The 19549-nt window shown below is 34.0% G+C and overlaps 1 protein-coding gene across 16 annotated transcripts in view; it reads left to right on the top strand.

Moving 5' to 3' along the window:
* The window catches only part of Foxp2 (forkhead box P2), a 571690-nt gene that overhangs the window by 519221 nt on the left and 32920 nt on the right, over nt 1–19549 (top strand). For 15 of the 16 annotated variants that reach the window (XM_074064625.1, XM_074064620.1, XM_074064606.1 and 12 more), the window contains 5 exons: nt 3688–3901; nt 6160–6264; nt 13600–13687; nt 15328–15411; nt 19535–19549. The exon at nt 19535–19549 is cut by the window's right edge and continues 187 nt beyond it. In XM_074064625.1, coding sequence (XP_073920726.1) covers nt 3688–3901; nt 6160–6264; nt 13600–13687; nt 15328–15411; nt 19535–19549 — 506 coding nt within the window. Of the gene's footprint in view, nt 1–3687; nt 3902–6159; nt 6265–13599; nt 13688–15327; nt 17912–19534 lie in introns of those variants that run through there. The other variant, XM_074064635.1, reaches the window with a different exon arrangement.

The raw sequence follows: 19549 nt of genomic DNA, 5'->3' as shown, positions 1-19549 counted from the left end.
CATAGATGTTATTAACATAGCTACACGATCTATGTTAGTCAACTAGCTCCATTTGTAATTCTTTAGACATTTGTCTGATAGACAATAGAACTCCTTTAAGAGTCACAAAACCCACACGTGGGAATCAACATGTCTTCAAGAATTGTGTAATTCTGTTATAATCAGTGAAATCAACAAACACTTATTAAATACACACCAGACACTGTTCAAGGCACTGGGGATATATAGTAAAATAAGAAATATCTGCTGTTATTTATAAAACTTAATTTTAGTGGAGAGAGACTGCTGTTAACATTAAATAGATAGATTGGTCCATGGATAGTTTCAGAAGCCAAAAAAATGTTCTTAAAGAAAAGCTAGAAGTCAGAGTAGGGAAAGGTACTGGCCAAAGATTTCTCAGATGAGTGACTCAGATGGGAGTCATCTAAGTGAAGGTAGAGAGGAAACCCTGGGGAAGCTCTACAATAAGAGTTGCCTGGGCTTGGGGCACAGCCAGGGGAGCCTGGGCCAGAAAGGGAGCGAACGCTTGATGCACTAGGGGAGCATCAGAAGGCTAGCATAGCAGAATGAAATGTAGAGAGAATGATGGGTAAGTCAAAGAGACCAGAGCCAGACAACAAATGCACCACATGCAGGTCATTTGGAGGCTTTACCTGAGATTTGCCCAGATCTAATATTTTTCTTTATTTTTTATTTTTTTATTTTTTTGGTGATATGGGGGTTTGAACTCAGGACCTCACTCTTGCTAGGGAGGCACTCTATACTACTTGAAATATGCCCCTAGCCCTTTTTTGTTGAGGTGAGAGTCTCATTAAATTTTGTGTGGGCTAGTCTCAAATCCTGATCTTCCCGATCTCTGCCTCCTGAGTGACTGGGAATGCAGACAGATATAAGCCACCATGCCCAGCTCATTTTAAGAGATGGTTTTGGCTATAAGATGAGTAAATTCTAATATTCAAGGCAAGGTAAAAACATAAAGAGAATTGGGAAGCTGTAGCAGTGGCCCTGGCACGAGTTGGCATGGAGCATGGAGGCAGAATTCTGACCCAGAAGACATGTTGATGCCATCAAGGAAAAGGATTGGTTGGTGGAGTTGTGCTGTTATTATATCTAACATAGATAGCTCATAAAAAAGTTATAGTCAGGTAAGTTTCAGAATTTGAGGTTACTGTTACAATAAAAGCAGCAATTGGTGGCTTCTATATAAAAATTGTTTTCCCTATCACAGAGAAAATACCCATCCTTATAAAGGCACTCTCTATTTTTATAGAAAAAAATCCTAAATTATTTCTAAATAACCTTGAAAAGCTGGATTATTCTGTCTTGTCTTTCACCTCAGACTGTGTGTTAAATCATGAGGAGCCAGTCTCACTGAAATGATAGCATTTGGTAACACTACCTGTGTGACACTGTGATGGGCATAGAATGTAAGGTGGGCTCTGTAATGAATAATTTGGCCAAAGTCAGGTCTGGAGGTGAGAATTCTTCTTTTTTTGCTATTGGCTGTTTACCCCTGTGTGTCAATGAGTGATTTTTACACTCCAAGGGTTGGCATGGGAGGGCTCCCTCTCCTCTCCATCATACTCTGTTGTCTGCCTGTTCCAATCCCCCACCCCACACGTCTTTTGCCTGGTCACCATCGTATAGGGTGTGAAGCAGATGTGTGTTGGGGTGGGGATGTGGATAGTTGGAGTAGCACTTCTATCTTTCTATAAGAGAGCACAGATTGGGGACCGTGGGGGCCTTGGATTTGAATCTTGCACACTGGTTGAGACATCAGTGATCTGCAGACATTATTTTAATCCTTTGGAGCTACTTGTGTTCTTTATAAAATATGATTGCTGGCCTCCAGTCAAAAGCACTTAACAAAGTTCCAGAATATAGTAAATGGTCAATAAATTGTGGTAATTATAATTACAAGTCTATTTCCCCCTACCAGATCTTTATTAAGTCATTGGAGGAGGGTGAACTCAGAGTCTTGTTCTTCCTTGGCAGGTACTTTACCTTGAATCACACTCCAATCCCCTTTTGCTTTAGTTATTTTGAGGATAGGGTCTTGTATTTTTGCCCAGGGTCAGCCTCAGACCTAGGTTCTCCTCCCTATGCCTTCTGGATAGCTGGGATTTCAGGGATGTACCACAATGCCCAGCTTGTTTTTGGAAATGGGGCCTCACTAACTTTTTGCCCTGGCTGGCATTGAATTGTGATCCTCCAGGTCCCTGCCTCCTGAGTATCTGACATTGCATATGTGTACCACCACACCTGAACCTATTTAGTCCCTTTGATGTTTTCTTACTATAGTGTTTTAAGAGCAAGGGCATTCAAATTAGACTGTCTGGATATAAATTGCACATTTACTTTGTATAAGCTTTGTGACCTCAGACACATTTTTGAGCCTCTTTTTCTTTTTGTTGTCTTAGCTATAATTTGGCTAAAATGAAAAGGACAACTCCATTAGGTTGCAGTAAGGATTAAAAAGCACACAGTGTTCAAAGAAGATGTGAAGGCACAGTATTCAGTACATATGAGTACTATTTCATAAGTCATATCTATAAACAATAGTTTCAATAACATCTCAAAATTATAGTTAAAAACCAAAGGATTTTGCCTAGCTTTTCTGTTTTCATTGTTTATAATTGTGTACAATCAGGTAAATTTGCATAATCTGAACCAGGAGATTGTTTAAAGTGGTTGAGTTTTCTGTTGGTTAGTCATGAGTGAAGAAGAGGTTGAGGTAGTATCTACTTAAAGAATTTGTGTAGGTGAAGACATTGTTTCGTTCAAGAATCCCAAATGAAAGACAGCTGCTTAGTTGGCCTCTCTGAGAAAGTACAAAATAACCGATGATTATCAAATCTCTTTTTCTTTTGTGTTGAATGATTAGTATTTTTCCCTTGCATTTTTGCTTTTCTTTTTTGCTTGCTTTTTCTTTCCATTTGTTTTGACAATATGCTGTTTCTAAAATCTAGTTCTCTTCCAGTTCCTCACTGATAATACCAGTAACAAGTGAAGATACTCTTTAAAAGGGTGCATAGTTTTATCTTGGAATAGAACTTGCAGGCTTTTTTTCTATTTGTATTTCTATTTGTATTTTCTATTTTAATTGGCAGTACTGAGATTTAAGCTTAGGACCTTGCAATTGCTAAGTAGGCCCTCTACCACTTGAGCCATGCCCCAACCCCCTTTTTTGTTTTTTTGTTGTTTTTTTTTTTTTGGATAGGGTCTCATTTTTTTGCCCAGGGCTAGTCTAGGTCCATGATACTCTAACTACATCTCCTGGGTAGCTGGGATGACAGGACTGTGCCATCATACCTAGCTTGTTTTTGAGGTGAGGATGCCAATAACTATTTTTCTCAACCTGCTTCTGAATCATGACCCTCCTTATCTCCACCTCCTGAGTAGCTGGAGTTACAGATCTACACTACAATGCCTGAACTTGCAAGAAATTTTTTTCTATTAACCTTTATATTCTTTCCCCACCACTGTTATTCTCAGCACTATTTTCAAGTTGGTAGTCTTTAACAAATAACTAAAAATCTATAGTGCTAACAGTATAAAAGTGGTTTTTATTGTATGTTAATTAATGCTGGTGATAACACTTGGATTAATGGATTATGTCATAGATAACCCCAAGCTCATTATATAAAAGTTACTGTTATATTAATGGAGCTTTCTTTCATTTTGCAGCTGGTTTAAGCCCTGCTGAGATTCAGCAGTTATGGAAAGAAGTGACTGGAGTTCACAGTATGGAAGACAATGGCATTAAACATGGAGGGCTAGACCTCACTACCAACAACTCCTCCTCGACTACCTCCTCCACCACTTCCAAAGCATCACCACCAATAACTCATCATTCCATAGTGAATGGACAGTCTTCAGTCCTGAACGCAAGGAGAGACAGGTACATCTCATTAACTGGATTTTCTATCTATCACCAGATTTTATTTTCATCATTGATGAAATCTACACTTAATAGGGACAAAATGTACAGAACAAGAAATTAAATAGAAATCATTAGATTATATCATACATTCTTTTTCATTGTGAAGAAAGGACTTCAAATGCCAGCAAATAGTTTTTCTGCAGTATAATGTTTTTTATTTTATTTCATTTTTGTTACCATATTATTTTTGTACTGGGGATACATTGCAACATTTACAAAAGTGCTTACAATATATCATAGTTAAATTCACCCTCTTCCTCATTCTCCTCCCTCCATCTTAGAATAATTTCAACAGTTTCATTTTCCATTTACATACATGTGTACATAGTATTTCCACTACATACACTCTCTTCACCCTTTCCTTACATCCTCCCCTCTCCCCTACTGGTACCAGCTCTCCAGTCAGGACCTGTTTTACCTTCCTGTCCTCCATTTTTTGAAAAAATCTATTTTTGTTTATGATAGCTATACAGGGAGCTTCATTATGACATTTCCATGTATATAGGTATTATATCCCAAATTGGTTTTTATCCCCTCCATTTTTCTCCTTTCTACCTTATTCCCTTTCTTATGGTGATATAAATATTAATTCTTGTAAGTGTATCAGCCATATTCATTTTCTTTTACCCTCCCTCTCCCCCACCTAAACAACAATGAAAAAGAATGAAAAACAAGTTTAATAAATTTAATAAGGGGACTTGCTAGAAGAAATTTATTTTTTTCATAAGTGCATGTAAAATGATTGTGTCAATATATTCTTGTGACTAAGACATTGTGATTAACCTGATTACTCTGAGAGCATTGTACCATTTTCCAAGCCCAAAACAAGTTTCTAACTTTCAAGTAATTAAAGATGCACACATAGTTTTCTTCTTTAGGAAATGCTTCAAACAAGGTCTTGGAAATTAGAAAGTTGATGTATGTAATTATATGTGCTCAGGCATAATAACCAGAAGATAGAAGATTTGGTTTCTCCTCTTTATTGTGGCATGATGGAATTTATAAATGCATTTTTATATCTTGCTAAATATATATTGGTAATTTATGAATAAATGTTTCCAAAAATTCATACAGAAAAATGACTTGTTAATAACATTAAAAACATTGTTAAATAATTTTTCAATTTACTGGTTTATTTTAGTTCTTTAAAAACTGTCTTTGTAAAAAGAAAATTTCAGGTACTTCTATCAATTTAGTTCTATTTATTTATGCATATCACTATCTAATTAAGTCCTTTCAAATAATTTACATGAATCACATAAGCTAAAATGCTGCTCAAAATAAAATGTCTGTTTTTAAACGATGACTATAAAGTGAAGAATTCTGTAACACAGTGGCTTAGGCTTGTATATAGCTCTATATTTCCTATGTAAGTATGATGATTGGTTGTGATGCTATGTAATACAAATATATCTGCCTTACTGTAACAAATTCTTTGTCACAAGCAATTTTTTCAAAGAAACATATATTTAATTACAGCATAGTTTAAAATAGAATTTGTTGATGTTCCTGGCCCTCATTTGAGTAATTGGAAAAATTTTCATGTTCACTTTTTTTTATAAAATGGAATGCTTCTGAATGCATTCATGCTGTTGTTTTAATTGAGATTAATTTGATGATTATACATTTCAGAAGTTAGTTTCTCTAAGATCTCTCGATATTATACTCACTTATCAAAAGTCTGCAATAACTATGTAAGGATGTAGCTCATGAATACTGTTCCAAAGTAGAATTTTTTAAACCAACTATAGATAATAGAAATATATATGGGTTACATGCAAATATTAAACAATTTAAACGATACTAGGGATTTATTCTTTTTGTAAAAAGAACATTTCAAAACTCATATGTTGACTTTCCTATTACTTTCTTAAAAATACATTTTCCTACTGGAGCATATAAGAATATATATTTTTTATTTAGAGGTAAAATGTTACATTAAGGTCATATGGCAGGATTAGCATATATTATACAGTCTTCCTAGTTTTTCATCCTTTATTAACAGTCATCTTTGGCTCTATTTCTCCTCTAATTGGAACATCATCTAGCCTTGGCAGTTGAACTATTCAATAGAACGATTAAATTTTTCTGACTGCTCTGAGCTGAATTGACCTGTTTTGACCTGTTTGTCACTGATCGTAACCTGACAGGCGCTAGCAGCCTGCAACGATTATGGCTTTTTGAGAGGAATCTGACGTCGTGTTCTTGTGCTACAGCTCGTCACATGAGGAGACGGGGGCCTCTCACACTCTCTATGGCCATGGAGTTTGCAAATGGCCAGGCTGTGAAAGCATTTGTGAAGATTTTGGACAGTTTTTAAAGTAGGTTTTAACTTTTTTTGGGGGGGGGTGGGTTGTTTGTGGGTTGAGGTATGTTGTAAATAAACAAACAATGAAGAAGTAATGGAAAGATCCATCATAAAATGTGTTAAATTTTCAGTGTGTTCCAACAAGTGAATTAGCAAAGTCAGGCTAGGAAGGTTAACATGTCTTATTTATCTTTTTGTGAAATACTTTAAAAATTATTCAGTAAGTTTTTTGAGTGAATGAAAAATATTAGCCAACTATAATAGTAATATTAATCACTATAGACATGTTTATAAAATAGGATTCTCTTAAATATTGAGTTTTTTGATAAAAAAAATTCAGATAATATGTGAGTGGTCATAAATCTCTCTATGATTAAATAAACAGACATATTATACAGGTTTATTTTTAAATTTCAGATTTTATATTCCCAACCTTAAGTGATGATCTTTAATAACGAGAATAAAAGATGGTGCCTAAAGTTTAAAGAAATAACTACATTTCGTTCACATTTTACTTATTACCCTTTAGGAAAACACAAAGTAACATACATGGCTGAATGTTTGTGTAATAGATTACATAGCTTCTTTTGCTTAAAATCTAAACCTTGTGTATTCTCAATTTCTTCATACAATGATAGTTTATTTTTTAAAATCCTTAAGGGGTTCTTCTTCAAATGAGAATATTCGTGTTCTATGAATCATCTTCCCTGCTCACTTCTGGTATATGAGAGATACAAACAGAGAACTACAGATAGGCTGTGGAGATGAGTAACTTCACAGGCTGAGAGTCTTATGTTGTCATGGTGCAGCTAACAGGGTGAATGAACTGTTTCATGCTTCATCAACAATTAAGTTAATTAGCTCATTTGAAACTGCACTGGTTTGTTGCCAAGATGTTGGCAGAAACATCAAAAAGATGTGTTTACAAATGGTAGACTGACTACAGAGTATAGAGCAAAAGCACCTTAACAACAAGGCACAAGTACTTGGCATCATAATAACTTTATAGCTGTTACAGTAAGACTTCCACAAAGATTTTTTAACCTTTCATCGTTTCTGACCAATTAGGAGAAAATTTGCTTCATATACCACAAATGGCTCTTTGTTAATGAACTGAAATGAAAATTTGCACTTGCGTTATACCAAAACAGTTGGGAGCTGCCATTTTGTTGGGTGTGAAAATCACTGTACTATTCTGGGCAAAGAGAGTATTAACAAAATAAATGTTAGGAACTTCACTGAAGTGTTCCTCTCTTTAAAAATATGTTAAACCAAAGCTGGAATATGGAGGTATAAATTATGTTAGCAAGTAATTTCATCTTTCTTTATTTGAACATGTTAATTCTTATCAATATATTATTTTGTCATTGAGGTTATTTAGATGAATACTGCTACTATTTCATAAGAATGATAATTTAAGTCAAAAAGTACCCACATTCTATGCATTTTCTTGCTTCAGATTGTTCCTTCTGTAAAAAAAAATTTTTAAAGACATACCTTACTTTCACTATGATTTCCTTTATGACATGGAATGGGGCATTTTTATTCACCTCAAATATTTATTTTTTTATTACTAAAAAGCAGATGAATATGAACTCTCATTTTATCCTCCATGGTCCTTTTTCATATTCATGCCAGTGGTTCTTTTTAACTGAAGAAATTACAATTAAAAAAGCATTTCCTTTCAATTAAATATCAACTTTGGTTTCAGAGAGTGACCATTTTTCCAACCCATTAACTTTATAGGGATGACAGAACTAATGACAGTAGATTTTAAGGTCTTCCTTTCGTCTATTTTTGTTATGATATATATGCTTTAAATTCTCTCATTCAAAGATCTGTGATAAAGTCTGTTAATAGAGCCAATGTCAGCATATTGTACTGAAATGAAATATTAATTAGATATCTTTTTCAATACTGGTATTGCCTTTTTCTTAAAGATGCATAGTAAATTTGAAAAGTAATAAAATGATATATTTTATAAAAGAATTAACTTCATTTATTGATGAAAACTGTTTACTCAGCATTCATGTGGGAAGTGAAATGAAGAAGTTACCATCCACTCACATTTTCCCAGGAGAAGACTTTTATAATAAAGGAAAAAAACTAAGAATTGGGGAGAAAAAGAAAACAAGATAAAAAAGTTAGGAAAGAGTTTTAGTTCTCAGTTTTTCTGTTTATCCATTCTCACAAAGTTTTATATCCAGAGTTTATTATAAACATTTTAAGAGCATATTACTATAGCATTTTTATTTCTAAAATATACTAGCAATAAATTTTATAGCTTCAGCTTTAATTTGGCATTAGATAACTTATCCAGTGGATTGAAATAAAATGAAAAAATCCATTATCTCTATTTAGCTTCCATATGTTAAATAACAAAAGAGAGTAGAGACTACTGTAAGAGTCTCAAGTTCCCTTTCTCAAATTACATCACCTAACAAACTATAGACTCTGTCTTGTCTAGCATCAAATAAGAATGCATACATCATTGCTTATGCATGATACAAGTTGTAGTTATATATATTAATATATATTCTAGCATATATTTATGTTCTCAGGCATTATATATTCTTATCCTTGGGCATTATATTATTATTTACATCTATGCTCTTTGTCAATTGTGATATTCTTTCCTAATAAATAAAAAAATTAAAACTAAGACAGAAAGTAATTTTTTGTAACAGTAGCATGAAAGCAAAAGAACACAAGATAGAAAAGGAAATCCAAACTAAAAAACACTTAAGAAAAATTTTGAACTTTGCTATAAAGTAGGCATTGACAGAAGCTAACCATTTTTCTGACCAGTAATTGAGGATCTCACTAGATCACCGAAAGCATTTAATACTACTACTTCATTACTGTCTTATAAATGTCAAAGTGTAATAACAACTGACAAAACTTTAGTGTAGCTTGACTGCAAAATTAATTATCATTCCATTGGACCTCAGTCAGCTCGAATTTAGATGGATTGACTTTCAGAACTTAAGCCAAAAGGTTTACAGTGTAGCATTCTAGTTAGCAGACAAGTGTTCTTGAACCCACAGATGCGGGCAAACAAAACATGCTCTTAGATACAAAGATGGAAACACTTTCCTTTAAAAAAGGCAGAATAGTTATTACAAAAAATATTCATATAAATATCAATATATTAAAGATTAATTAGTCTATGGCCATAAAAGTTCAAAAATTAAATTTTTAAGGCTTGATATGATACAAAGAGCAATACAAAAAGCAGTGGAAACCATACTTTATTTAGTGTAAATGTGTTTTCTTTTTTTCTTACCTCTGACTACTCTAAAAAATTATGCTCTTACTTAGTGTGTATTGTCTATTTCTTTGTCTTTGACTAGGCAGCATGGCTACAAAATTATGACCTCAAGAAGGCATTCTTTGAACCTGTCAGAATGTTGTTTCTTTTGGTGACAGTGCCCCCATCTCTCAAAACTAAGGCATCTCACATAATCAGCTAAATGAATAGTGACAGCTAACATTTTGTATTTAAACTCCTGTCAGTGTTTAAACATAAAAAGCTTGATGCAAAATAAATCAAACACCAGTGATATGCAAGTGAAACATTTTGTTAAAACAGTCTCTGACATACTTGGATTTAAATCCGATCCCTTTTTAGCTTATAAAATGCTGTAACTTTAAATGAATTTGAAACATCTAGAGGTTAAAATTGAATTGCTAATCTGCAGTGTATATAATTGAAGTTACCGCATGCATTCATAACCATAAAAGCTTCATTAAAGAGAATTGTGCATTAAATAAATTGGAAAGATACTTTCCTACTTTTTGTCTTCCTGAAATGCTTACTTAATTGTTTTTAGAAAGACTTTGACTGCCTATTTACATTTTTTTCCAGTTCACACTACCTGCCTAGCACACAGATTCCATGCAGTTTTGAAAGAACGTCAGTCGACCACATCATTTATTCCATTTTGAAAACAAAAATCAATATACCTATAAAGTGACCCATAAATTAGAACTGGCTCACACGATGTTTGTTCAGTGCTGCCTTTCTGAAGGCCCCCTTTGCATTTTTCTTCACCTCTCTGTTTGAACTGCAGTCTCGGTAAGAGGCTCATTAGGGGACATTAGGGACTGGAGCTAACCAGAATTCCAGAGCTTGCTTTGCTCTTATTAATGCATAGTAGAGTAGAATGCATTTAAATATTTCATAGGCATTCAGTAATTTGTGTGTAATCGCCTTGTTAGCAGACCAGTAGAAGTAGAACAGGCCTGTGAAATGGTGTTAGTGATTGCATGGGTAATTTACAGACCTTTGCCATAAGAAAGAGTATTATTGTTGTCTACTATAAAGCTGTGAAATAGAACTAGCAATAAGTAAAAGAAGAAACTTAATAAAGGTTTTGTAACAAGCATCTTCAGGGATAACAACCCCACTTGGTCCTTTTGAAGCAGCCATAATTTATGACATAGGCAATATATCAAATGCGTAAGATAGTATTATGGGGCATTCATATGAAAAGGGTATTTGCAACATTAGTTCCAACTTCCTGCAAGGGACATGATTAAATGATTAATGAAATGTCCGTTTGCATATGCATTTTGAAACAGCAATTAGGCACTGACTGAGAAAATCCACCAATCCTCTCATTTTTCAGTATTACCTCATTCTTGATTTATAAATCATAGAGAATTTTTGAACAGCAATATGTAGTACCTGAGATAGTTATAAAAACCTAAAAGAGAATAATTTGGGCACAAAATAGTTATAAAAACGTAAATTCATAATTTAATGTTAATACTTACCTTATTTATTTAGTCTTATTGCATTGTATTTATATTCGACACTATTTCTGTACTTTGATTGGCATAATTAAGTAGGGGGAATGAATAGGCACTATTATTTTACATATCACTGGTAAACAATAGCGAGGAAAGGAGAAGGGAGATGTGGCAGAGGTAGGTATGTGTTTTTCAAGTTCTCAGTAATCCACTGGAGGCTGTTCTATAAATGATCATTGAAGGGCTGCAAGCTAGCCTATAATTACAGGAAAGAAAGTGGCAGCTCTGGCATTTCATAACTATGTGTCCTCGAAAAGTGCTTTGTGAGTTTGTCACCAATGATAATTTAGATAGAGGCTCATTACTGAACATCACAACACTTTAAAAACCTTTCGCCTTCATACAGGAGAATAAAGGACTATTTTAATGGCAAGGTTCTTTTGTGTTCCACTGAAAAATTCAATCAAGACAAAACCTCATTGACTATTATTGTAGCCTACAGTCTCTATTCTAATAAAAGCTGCATAGATAAATTGAATAGGTCTCTAAGACCCAAGTATATAATGCAAACATTTTGTACTTCTTTTAGTCCTTTAAATATAAGGTAATGATTATCACTAAGAAGTAAACATGTATAAAAAACCTTTTTAAAAAGTGACTTCATGCAAAAATAAACATATTGTACTGAATATACCATTTCTGTGAAGCTATATCTTCTAGTTATCTTCCTTGCTCTATTTATACCCTAATCTTTGTGTAGAGCTGAAGCAGTTTTTAAAATATGCATCTTTTTGACTGATTGTGGGATAAATTATATGTGTGTTCCCCAAATGTTCATGGTGAAAAAGGTCTCACAAAAATAGAGCAATATGAAACCTAAAAATACAATCAATTCTTGTATTATCCTAATAGAAAATTACCTCATTGTTCATTAAAACTTGGGAAAAAAACCGAAAGAATAATTCTTACATGTTGCCTTGTTAGTTAAGAATTAGCTACACTTTATATCTTACCTAACCTCTGGTTTACTCTGACATTCCATGCTTTCTTCCAGAGGGTGTGAGTGAAATTTAGTCCTCATCATAATTAAATTCATGGAAGAACCAGCTAACGCTGAGCTTAGGGTAGGACAGGTAGACTGTAAGTGCCTCTCCTGCACTGTAGCCACAGAACTCCAGCTTGCGCCAACTCAGCTCACTACTTTAGTTCACAGTTTCTCACCAACCAAAACTCTGAATTATATGAGATACATGGAAGTTTTATTGTTATAAACAGTGAAGAGATATTAAAGCAAGCTAGTCTAATTTATGTAGGAATGGGGCAGAAAGGAACAAAGGTTTCTGATTGCTGAACTTAGATCTACTAATGAGTAAATCTACCTGTTTATTAGCTAATCCTAAGCAAAAACATTTTAATTCTTCTTCACACATATTGCATATGTGCCTATCTACATCTTTTTTTTCCACTTCATCATTAACTTCAGGAAGTACAGACAAATAATTGGAATGGATGTGCAAGCATATTTTTTAATTCGGTGTATTCAGGACTACAAGAAAAGCTTTAGACTCTTATTCTAAATGACACTTGAGCCCACATGGGTTAGTATATGAATTCCTAATTTAGTGAGTATTTTGCTCAATACACCTTTTCATTTTTGTACATTGATGAGAACATCTCTTAAATTGCTTTCTTAGTATGCCCATTGGTGAAAAAGAGACACCAAAAGATATTAAAATTACTTGAAGATTACTTTCTTAATTTGGGAGTTAGCAAATGAATTATATATTACAAATCGTAAAGTATATATTATTGAACATTTTCAGGCTCATTGGAAATGCTGCTCTACCAACTACTTTTGATGTATTAATATATCATTTATTAACATACCATCTATTCATCCATTGTATAACAATAATAATAATAATAAACTAATGTATAGTCAATATTAGAGTATAAGTTAGGTAGATGTCTTCCAGTTAAAACTCTAGACATTAAATATTAATCTATGCTTCTGATTATCAGAATATCCAATATATTTTATTCTTTAGTAACAGAAAATTATCATTTATCATGAGTATTCATGTTTCCATGGGATGATGGTTTACCTTCTATGCTATTCATACCACATCCATGGGAAATGAGATATTGCTTGCTCAAAAAACACCATAGGAAAAACAAACTGCTCTAACAGAAATGGAATAGAGAATTGCCTTTGTTCCCTTCAGAATTACTTTTGCTTCATATGTATATGCTGTCTTTTTTCTATAAAAAATTGCATAAGTATATGAAATACATTTAGTGATTTCTACTATCATTCTGTAAGTGGTTTGAGAAAATATTTTTTGTAATAATAGATAAGCTTAGTAACAATGGCATTTTAATCCCTTTGAAGAGTATAGAATCTTTTTATGTTACATAAATAATTTTCATTAAATGTTGAAGCATATGTAGCTTTTTCCTATACAGTTTCAAGGCATCCCATTTTCCCCCTGCAGGGGACTTGACGGGCTCAGTGCGATGCTGTTTGAGTGGAGCATGTGCCACCGAGACAGGCATCACTTAACATTCTACTTTGTGTCTTGTGTTTGCATAGGCACCTTAACAATGAGCACGCATTGGATGACCGAAGCACTGCCCAGTGTCGAGTGCAAATGCAGGTGGTACAACAGTTAGAAATACAGGTTTGTCAAACACTCACTTGATGGACTCCTATTTCAGATTTCTGCTGTTCTAAACTAGTTACTGAACTGATCTCAGTAACACTAGACTAATTGAGATATATGGAATTTTAGTTGTTTTTAACAGTGGCAATGATTGATAACTGGGAGTAGATTGCTATACTTTGATGTGCTTATCACACAGACCTATATAACCTTTAGACCATATTATCTACCTTTGGATATACCCAAACTGTCACATCAACACTTTTCTTATTTTAGGTCAGACCAAATCCCCAATAAGATATGATTTTATCATAGATAGTTTTCACATGAGCTAATCTTGATTTTTTTTCCCCACAGGATTCTATTTTAGCAAAAGGCCATTCTTTACAATAGCATGCTTCCAATATCCTCATTCTGAAAAATAATGTGATTTCTGCTTCTAGTATATTCATAATTTAAAAACTTACAGGAATTCTTAATATTTGTCGTTAACTAGGGTAATAGAAAATAATATATGTTATAGATAGTAATTTGCTTGTTGTATACATATTGCATATGTATACATATTGCTGTTTTAAGTTTTTAAAAATTTTGTTAATGTTGGAACAGAACTTGCCCAAAAATGACCAGAACTTATAAAACTGATCAGAAAGCAATGAAATCACCCAAAGACTCACTCTTGTTGTGTTTTACTCACTTTTTGAGGCTTCTTCTAACATTTCATCTTAAAAATTATTTTTTTCAAACTAATACTATGTTTCATTTAATTAAGCATAGTATTTGGTCTACTTCACACCTTACTGTGTCTTAAATTATTTCAAATTCATCATGCTTTGTTACAGAAAAGAACTAAAAATATTTTGAATTTTTAAAAAATAACTGAGCACACATAAAAAGCATCATCACTATTGTAGTATAAAAAGCTTTTGGTAAACTTGTTTACCTTTTCTACAAAGTACACTAAAACATAAGATGATATCGTCTGCATTGTGACCAATTATGCCTCTCTCTCTCTCTCTCTCTCTCTCTCTCTCTCTCTTTCTCTCTCTTTTTCTACTGTGTCTGACTGATGGAAGAGTAAGGTCCGTCAGTTGTAATGAGACCCCAGTGCAAGTGTAGATGCCGACTCCGTGGCAGAGTTCAGCATTTCACACTGCCTGGTCTCTGTCACTCTATTGAATTAGATTGATGATGCAGATTGCAGGGGGCACTAACTGGACCTCAGTGGGAATGCATGAAGTGTGTAGACAATCCTGGCAGGCACTTCGCTTTGAGAACCCTTCACCCCTTCACAGCTGCTGGCACTAGTCCATTGCTAACAGTGTCCACAGGACTTTAAAGAGACACCATGGGCTTCTAATTTACGGTTTTGGTAACTTGTTACTGTCGAGGCAACTGTGACCTCAATTCTCTTATTGACAAAAAGATGAAGTGTTATTTGTTTTCTCTGACCTTTTAACATAAAGAAAGCTATAAAAGTTTTTTCCCCCCTCCATAGCTAAAGTTGCATTTCCTCCCAGATAAGTTCCTACTGACACAGACTTTTATATGCAGGAATCATTACTCCCAGACAAGCTCAATGATAAGATGTATCACTGCAATAAAATAGCTGTATCAGTCATTTCTAAAATGCTTCTGATCTCACTTTTTCTTAACAGCTTTCTAAAGAACGCGAACGTCTTCAAGCAATGATGACCCACTTGCACATGCGACCCTCAGAGCCCAAACCATCTCCCAAACCTGTAAGTGCATATTGCTTTATAAACAGTAAATAGCTCTACCAATGTAACAGACTAAGAAAATGAACAATTTAGTGACAGTTAGAAAACAATGAGTGTGATGAAAAATATGGCAATAAGATGAAAGTAAAATGCAATCGCCTGTCAAATTGTATGTTTCTTTTAAAGTAATGCTATCTTTTACAAAATCTATCCAATCTACACCATGGGTGACACTAAACAAAGTGTACCCATCAGTGCACAAATCACCGCCTTGAGGCTGAAGCAAGGGAGAATATCTTTTTGTGATAGGTTTACAGATATTAAAAGGAAACCCACTTTGAGCCACCTGAAAAGCAGTAACAGGACCAATCACAAATAGAAAGGAATATGGTGTGTGGAGGAAAAGTTAGATCAATCATAAGATACAGATAAATAGATTTCTTTTATCTAATACTTTGTCATAAGTAGTGTAGAATTTGTGTAGTCAATTTTTTCCTATTTCTTCGGTTGTTATATCACATATTGATGTGTTTTCCTATATATTGTACATAATGCTAATTTAGAGAGCTCAGCACCAGGTGGAAATGGGTGATTATGAAAAATAAAATCTGCAGTTTCTCTCAAAAATATATGAGATTTAAGCACAACCTGATAATGTAGTCAGATACACAGGCTTGGAAAAAGAATATACTTTGTTATTTCACCCAGCTAATATTTGCACAGAAACTTAGGGTAATCAACTGAGTAACTCTAGTTTAATGAAAGTTTGTGGGATACTTTTTAATAAGGCTCCTGTATAGCCTGATGATTAGTGATTGCCAGCCTTGCTTCTCTCTCTATTTCTTTGGGTATGAAAAGAACATTTGGTTCTGTAGTGGGGGAGAAGATAGAAGACGGAGTATATTATCTGATTTTTCTCCTAGTGTCTTGATATCTCCTGTCGATTAAGATTATTCAAAATTTGCCTTTTTTGCATAGAAACTGTATTTATTTAAACTCTGCTATGGTATTTCTGTCATGATATTAGAGCTTTTCCTTTGTACTATATTTAAGCATAGGGTACCATAAACATATTTTTAATAGAAAGAAAGAGACATATCTTTTTGAATCTGACATGACATTTTTAACTCTAGAATGTCTATGTTTTTATTAAAAAACAAACTTTTGGAAATCTTTTTGATTCAGTATTTATGACTTTCTTTTCCACAAGAATTTTTTCCCTCATTGCTTCTATAGTATAATGTAGATAATCACAAGACAGAATAATTGTCTCATAAATCCATCAGGAATCTGCAGCTTGTTCTTTTCCAATTAATTATTCAATCAGTAAATTTTTTAAAACTCCAGCAGCATGGTTACATCTACACTAATAAAGAATTTTCAGCCTATAATCCAAAACAGAACCTGAATGAATAATGTAATTGAAGTATTACATTACATAAACCACACATGAAAGAATTGCTAATTGCGTTTGATGGTGGGCAATTAATACAGAATCTTAGATGAGCGATTTAAAATGAAACCACAGTTTAAAGTTCCCTTTGGAACTAGTGATATCTGGAGTAGGAAACTACAGTACTGGCCTCAAATTGGTTTGAAAGAAGAGTGGTCAATACTCACACCCCTCAAAAAAAGCCCTAAAATTTATACACTGTACAAAAGAAGCTTCAAAATTGATATGATAGTAGAGATTTATGGTCTCATGTGCAGTGGCTCAGTTGAGACGGCCCACACATTTGATAAATATTAATAGCATGAATTTATTACCACGGAGAAATGAGCTCTGTTGGTTCATCACTGCACCCTTAACAGCTATCAGTACATGAACACAAGGTGCAACCGCACTGTCTATTATATGACCCCATTTACTCTCTGAATGGTACTTCATTAAATGGTACCTTTTGGCCATGCTATGGATGGATGAAAATCAAAGTTATCAAGGCTGCGAGTCCTGAATAATGAGTTTCACCCAACCTTGACTATATTCAGATGAGCTGAGGTAGCTAAGTGCTCATCCTGGCTTTTACATGCTTCCTTTTAGTTAATAATAAATTCTATTTTATCAGTTTGTGATTGCACGCCTACAAACATGGTATGCTTATTATTGCAGGATGCAGAATAAGTTACCATAACATTGTAAACATGAGTAGTGCACAGAAAAAGATGTACATCTCTTGTTTTGATAACATTTAATGCATTCATAAAATGTGGAATCCTGTTGAGTATTCATCAAGATAGATATTTCATTGGTCTGCAATTTGGCATTTTTCTGGCTTTTGCATGTACCATTTTATTCTGGTTTACAATTCTAAAAGTGAATGTGTAACCATTCAGCTGAGGTTTAGGTTTGATGGGTTTTTTTTTTTCTAGGTATGGGGAAGTTTTTCTTTCCCTGTTCATATTTTTATCATATACATTATGCTGATGCTATGGTCTAAATATAAGATAATTAATATACATTCATTCTGGTGTTATTTTAAAATATCATTAGAAACATTGCTTCTGTATGCATATATATACATCTATACATAGATGTATATATGTATTTATTTCTGCATTTTTCAATAAACCATGTATGTACAGGTACTCTGGTACATCCTAGGCAAGCTTACACCAGTGGCTTTGTAAATGTATTAAATGCAGCATTTAGTAGCATTATCTCAGCTTTTATTTATGTACGTAACAAAGAATTCCCAGCCCAGTCTGCTGGCTTAGAGTATGAACAGAATAACAGTTTGTGGTTTATTGGGAACAGATGCACTTGGGGATGCCTTCAGGGTGCCAGTCGTTATTATTAGACTGCTAATGTGCTGCTTCTGGCTGCTGCCCAAGAAAGAAGAACAATTAGCTGGCATATGTTAATTTTTGTTTCCCTAACAAATCTCTCTACTGACTAAATGTGTAAAACAAATCCACAAAGAAAGATCAATCAATGCTGTACACATCATTTTCTCCCCATTAAAAAAAGGTTTATCTTAAGAAGTGTATTTGGGATTTAAAAAGGCAGGTGTTACTAAATTATATACAAAAGCTGAATATTCTCCACTTAGCCTAACTCTGCAGTTACTTTATGAAGAAGCTGAACAATTAAGATTAGTTGTCTTTCTTGGCTGTATAGATTACTGTCTAAAAGGAGAAGGACCATTTCTTACCTTTTATGAATACCATTTAAATAATACAGGAGAAATCTTATGAGCTGCCCTGTGTAAAATTTTGCTAATTGGATGCTATTTATGACAAAAGATGTGTGGTAAATATGACAGAGGTGATATCAGTTTTTTGATAATGAAGAACGGGGACTTTCTGAGGGGAGTAATGAAGGGCACACTGTTAAACAGCTTGCATACATTCTCACCTTTTTCCTTTTTTTCTACCCTGACACCCACTTTCCAGGGTACATCAGCATTAAGTGACACTGTAATCATAAATTGAAAATGATACTTCCAGAGGAATTGGCAAACTTGACATTTCGTTCTATTTGTTAACACGTGCCACAAATGATTGTTAGTGAGGAAATTCCATTTTCCTCTCTCTATCTCCAATCAGATTTAATTTGAAAATTTTCAGCCTCCTCCGGCTAATTTGCAATTAAGACAATTTTGTTTGAATATGTAGTAATGTCATTACCATTCCACCAAATTAGCAAGGAGACTAAAGGTCAGTGTAAAATTTTCCAGCTGGCTGGAGCCTCTCAGCTGAGATTTGGGACTATGGAAAAAAAAAATTCTGGCAGCAACAGAATAGCAACTTACTTTAAGTCCTGTTGGCTAAAAGCATTGCATTCTTTATCCTTGCTGTTGTTGCTTCACTAAGGGCTGGACCTGTGTAACAACAGAAGCAATCAATAATCAGCCACTGGCTTTTATTTAAGGAAATATACTTTCACTGAAGTCTGGTAGGACTAGAAGGAGTTAGTCCTAAGTAACATTGCCGTAGATTATTAGATAACCTCTAACAGCATCCTCTAATTAGAGTTCTTATGATACAATTTCATCCTGTAATTAGTTGAGATTGGCTGCTTCCTTTTGCAGCTTATTAGTGGCAACACAGCTGTAGAAGTGAATCCACTCTCATTTGTCAAACCTTTTTAAGTCTTTTTCTCTTGTCTCTACCTCTTTCCTGCCCTTCTCTTGGGCCTTTGCAGCTAAATCTGGTGTCT

The sequence above is a fragment of the Castor canadensis genome, chromosome 2, assembly GCF_047511655.1.
Source record: "Castor canadensis chromosome 2, mCasCan1.hap1v2, whole genome shotgun sequence".
Classification (NCBI taxonomy): Eukaryota; Metazoa; Chordata; class Mammalia; order Rodentia; family Castoridae; genus Castor; species Castor canadensis.
The sequence above is the reverse complement of the archived record's forward strand: the minus strand, read 5'-3'. Positions and strand labels throughout refer to the sequence as shown.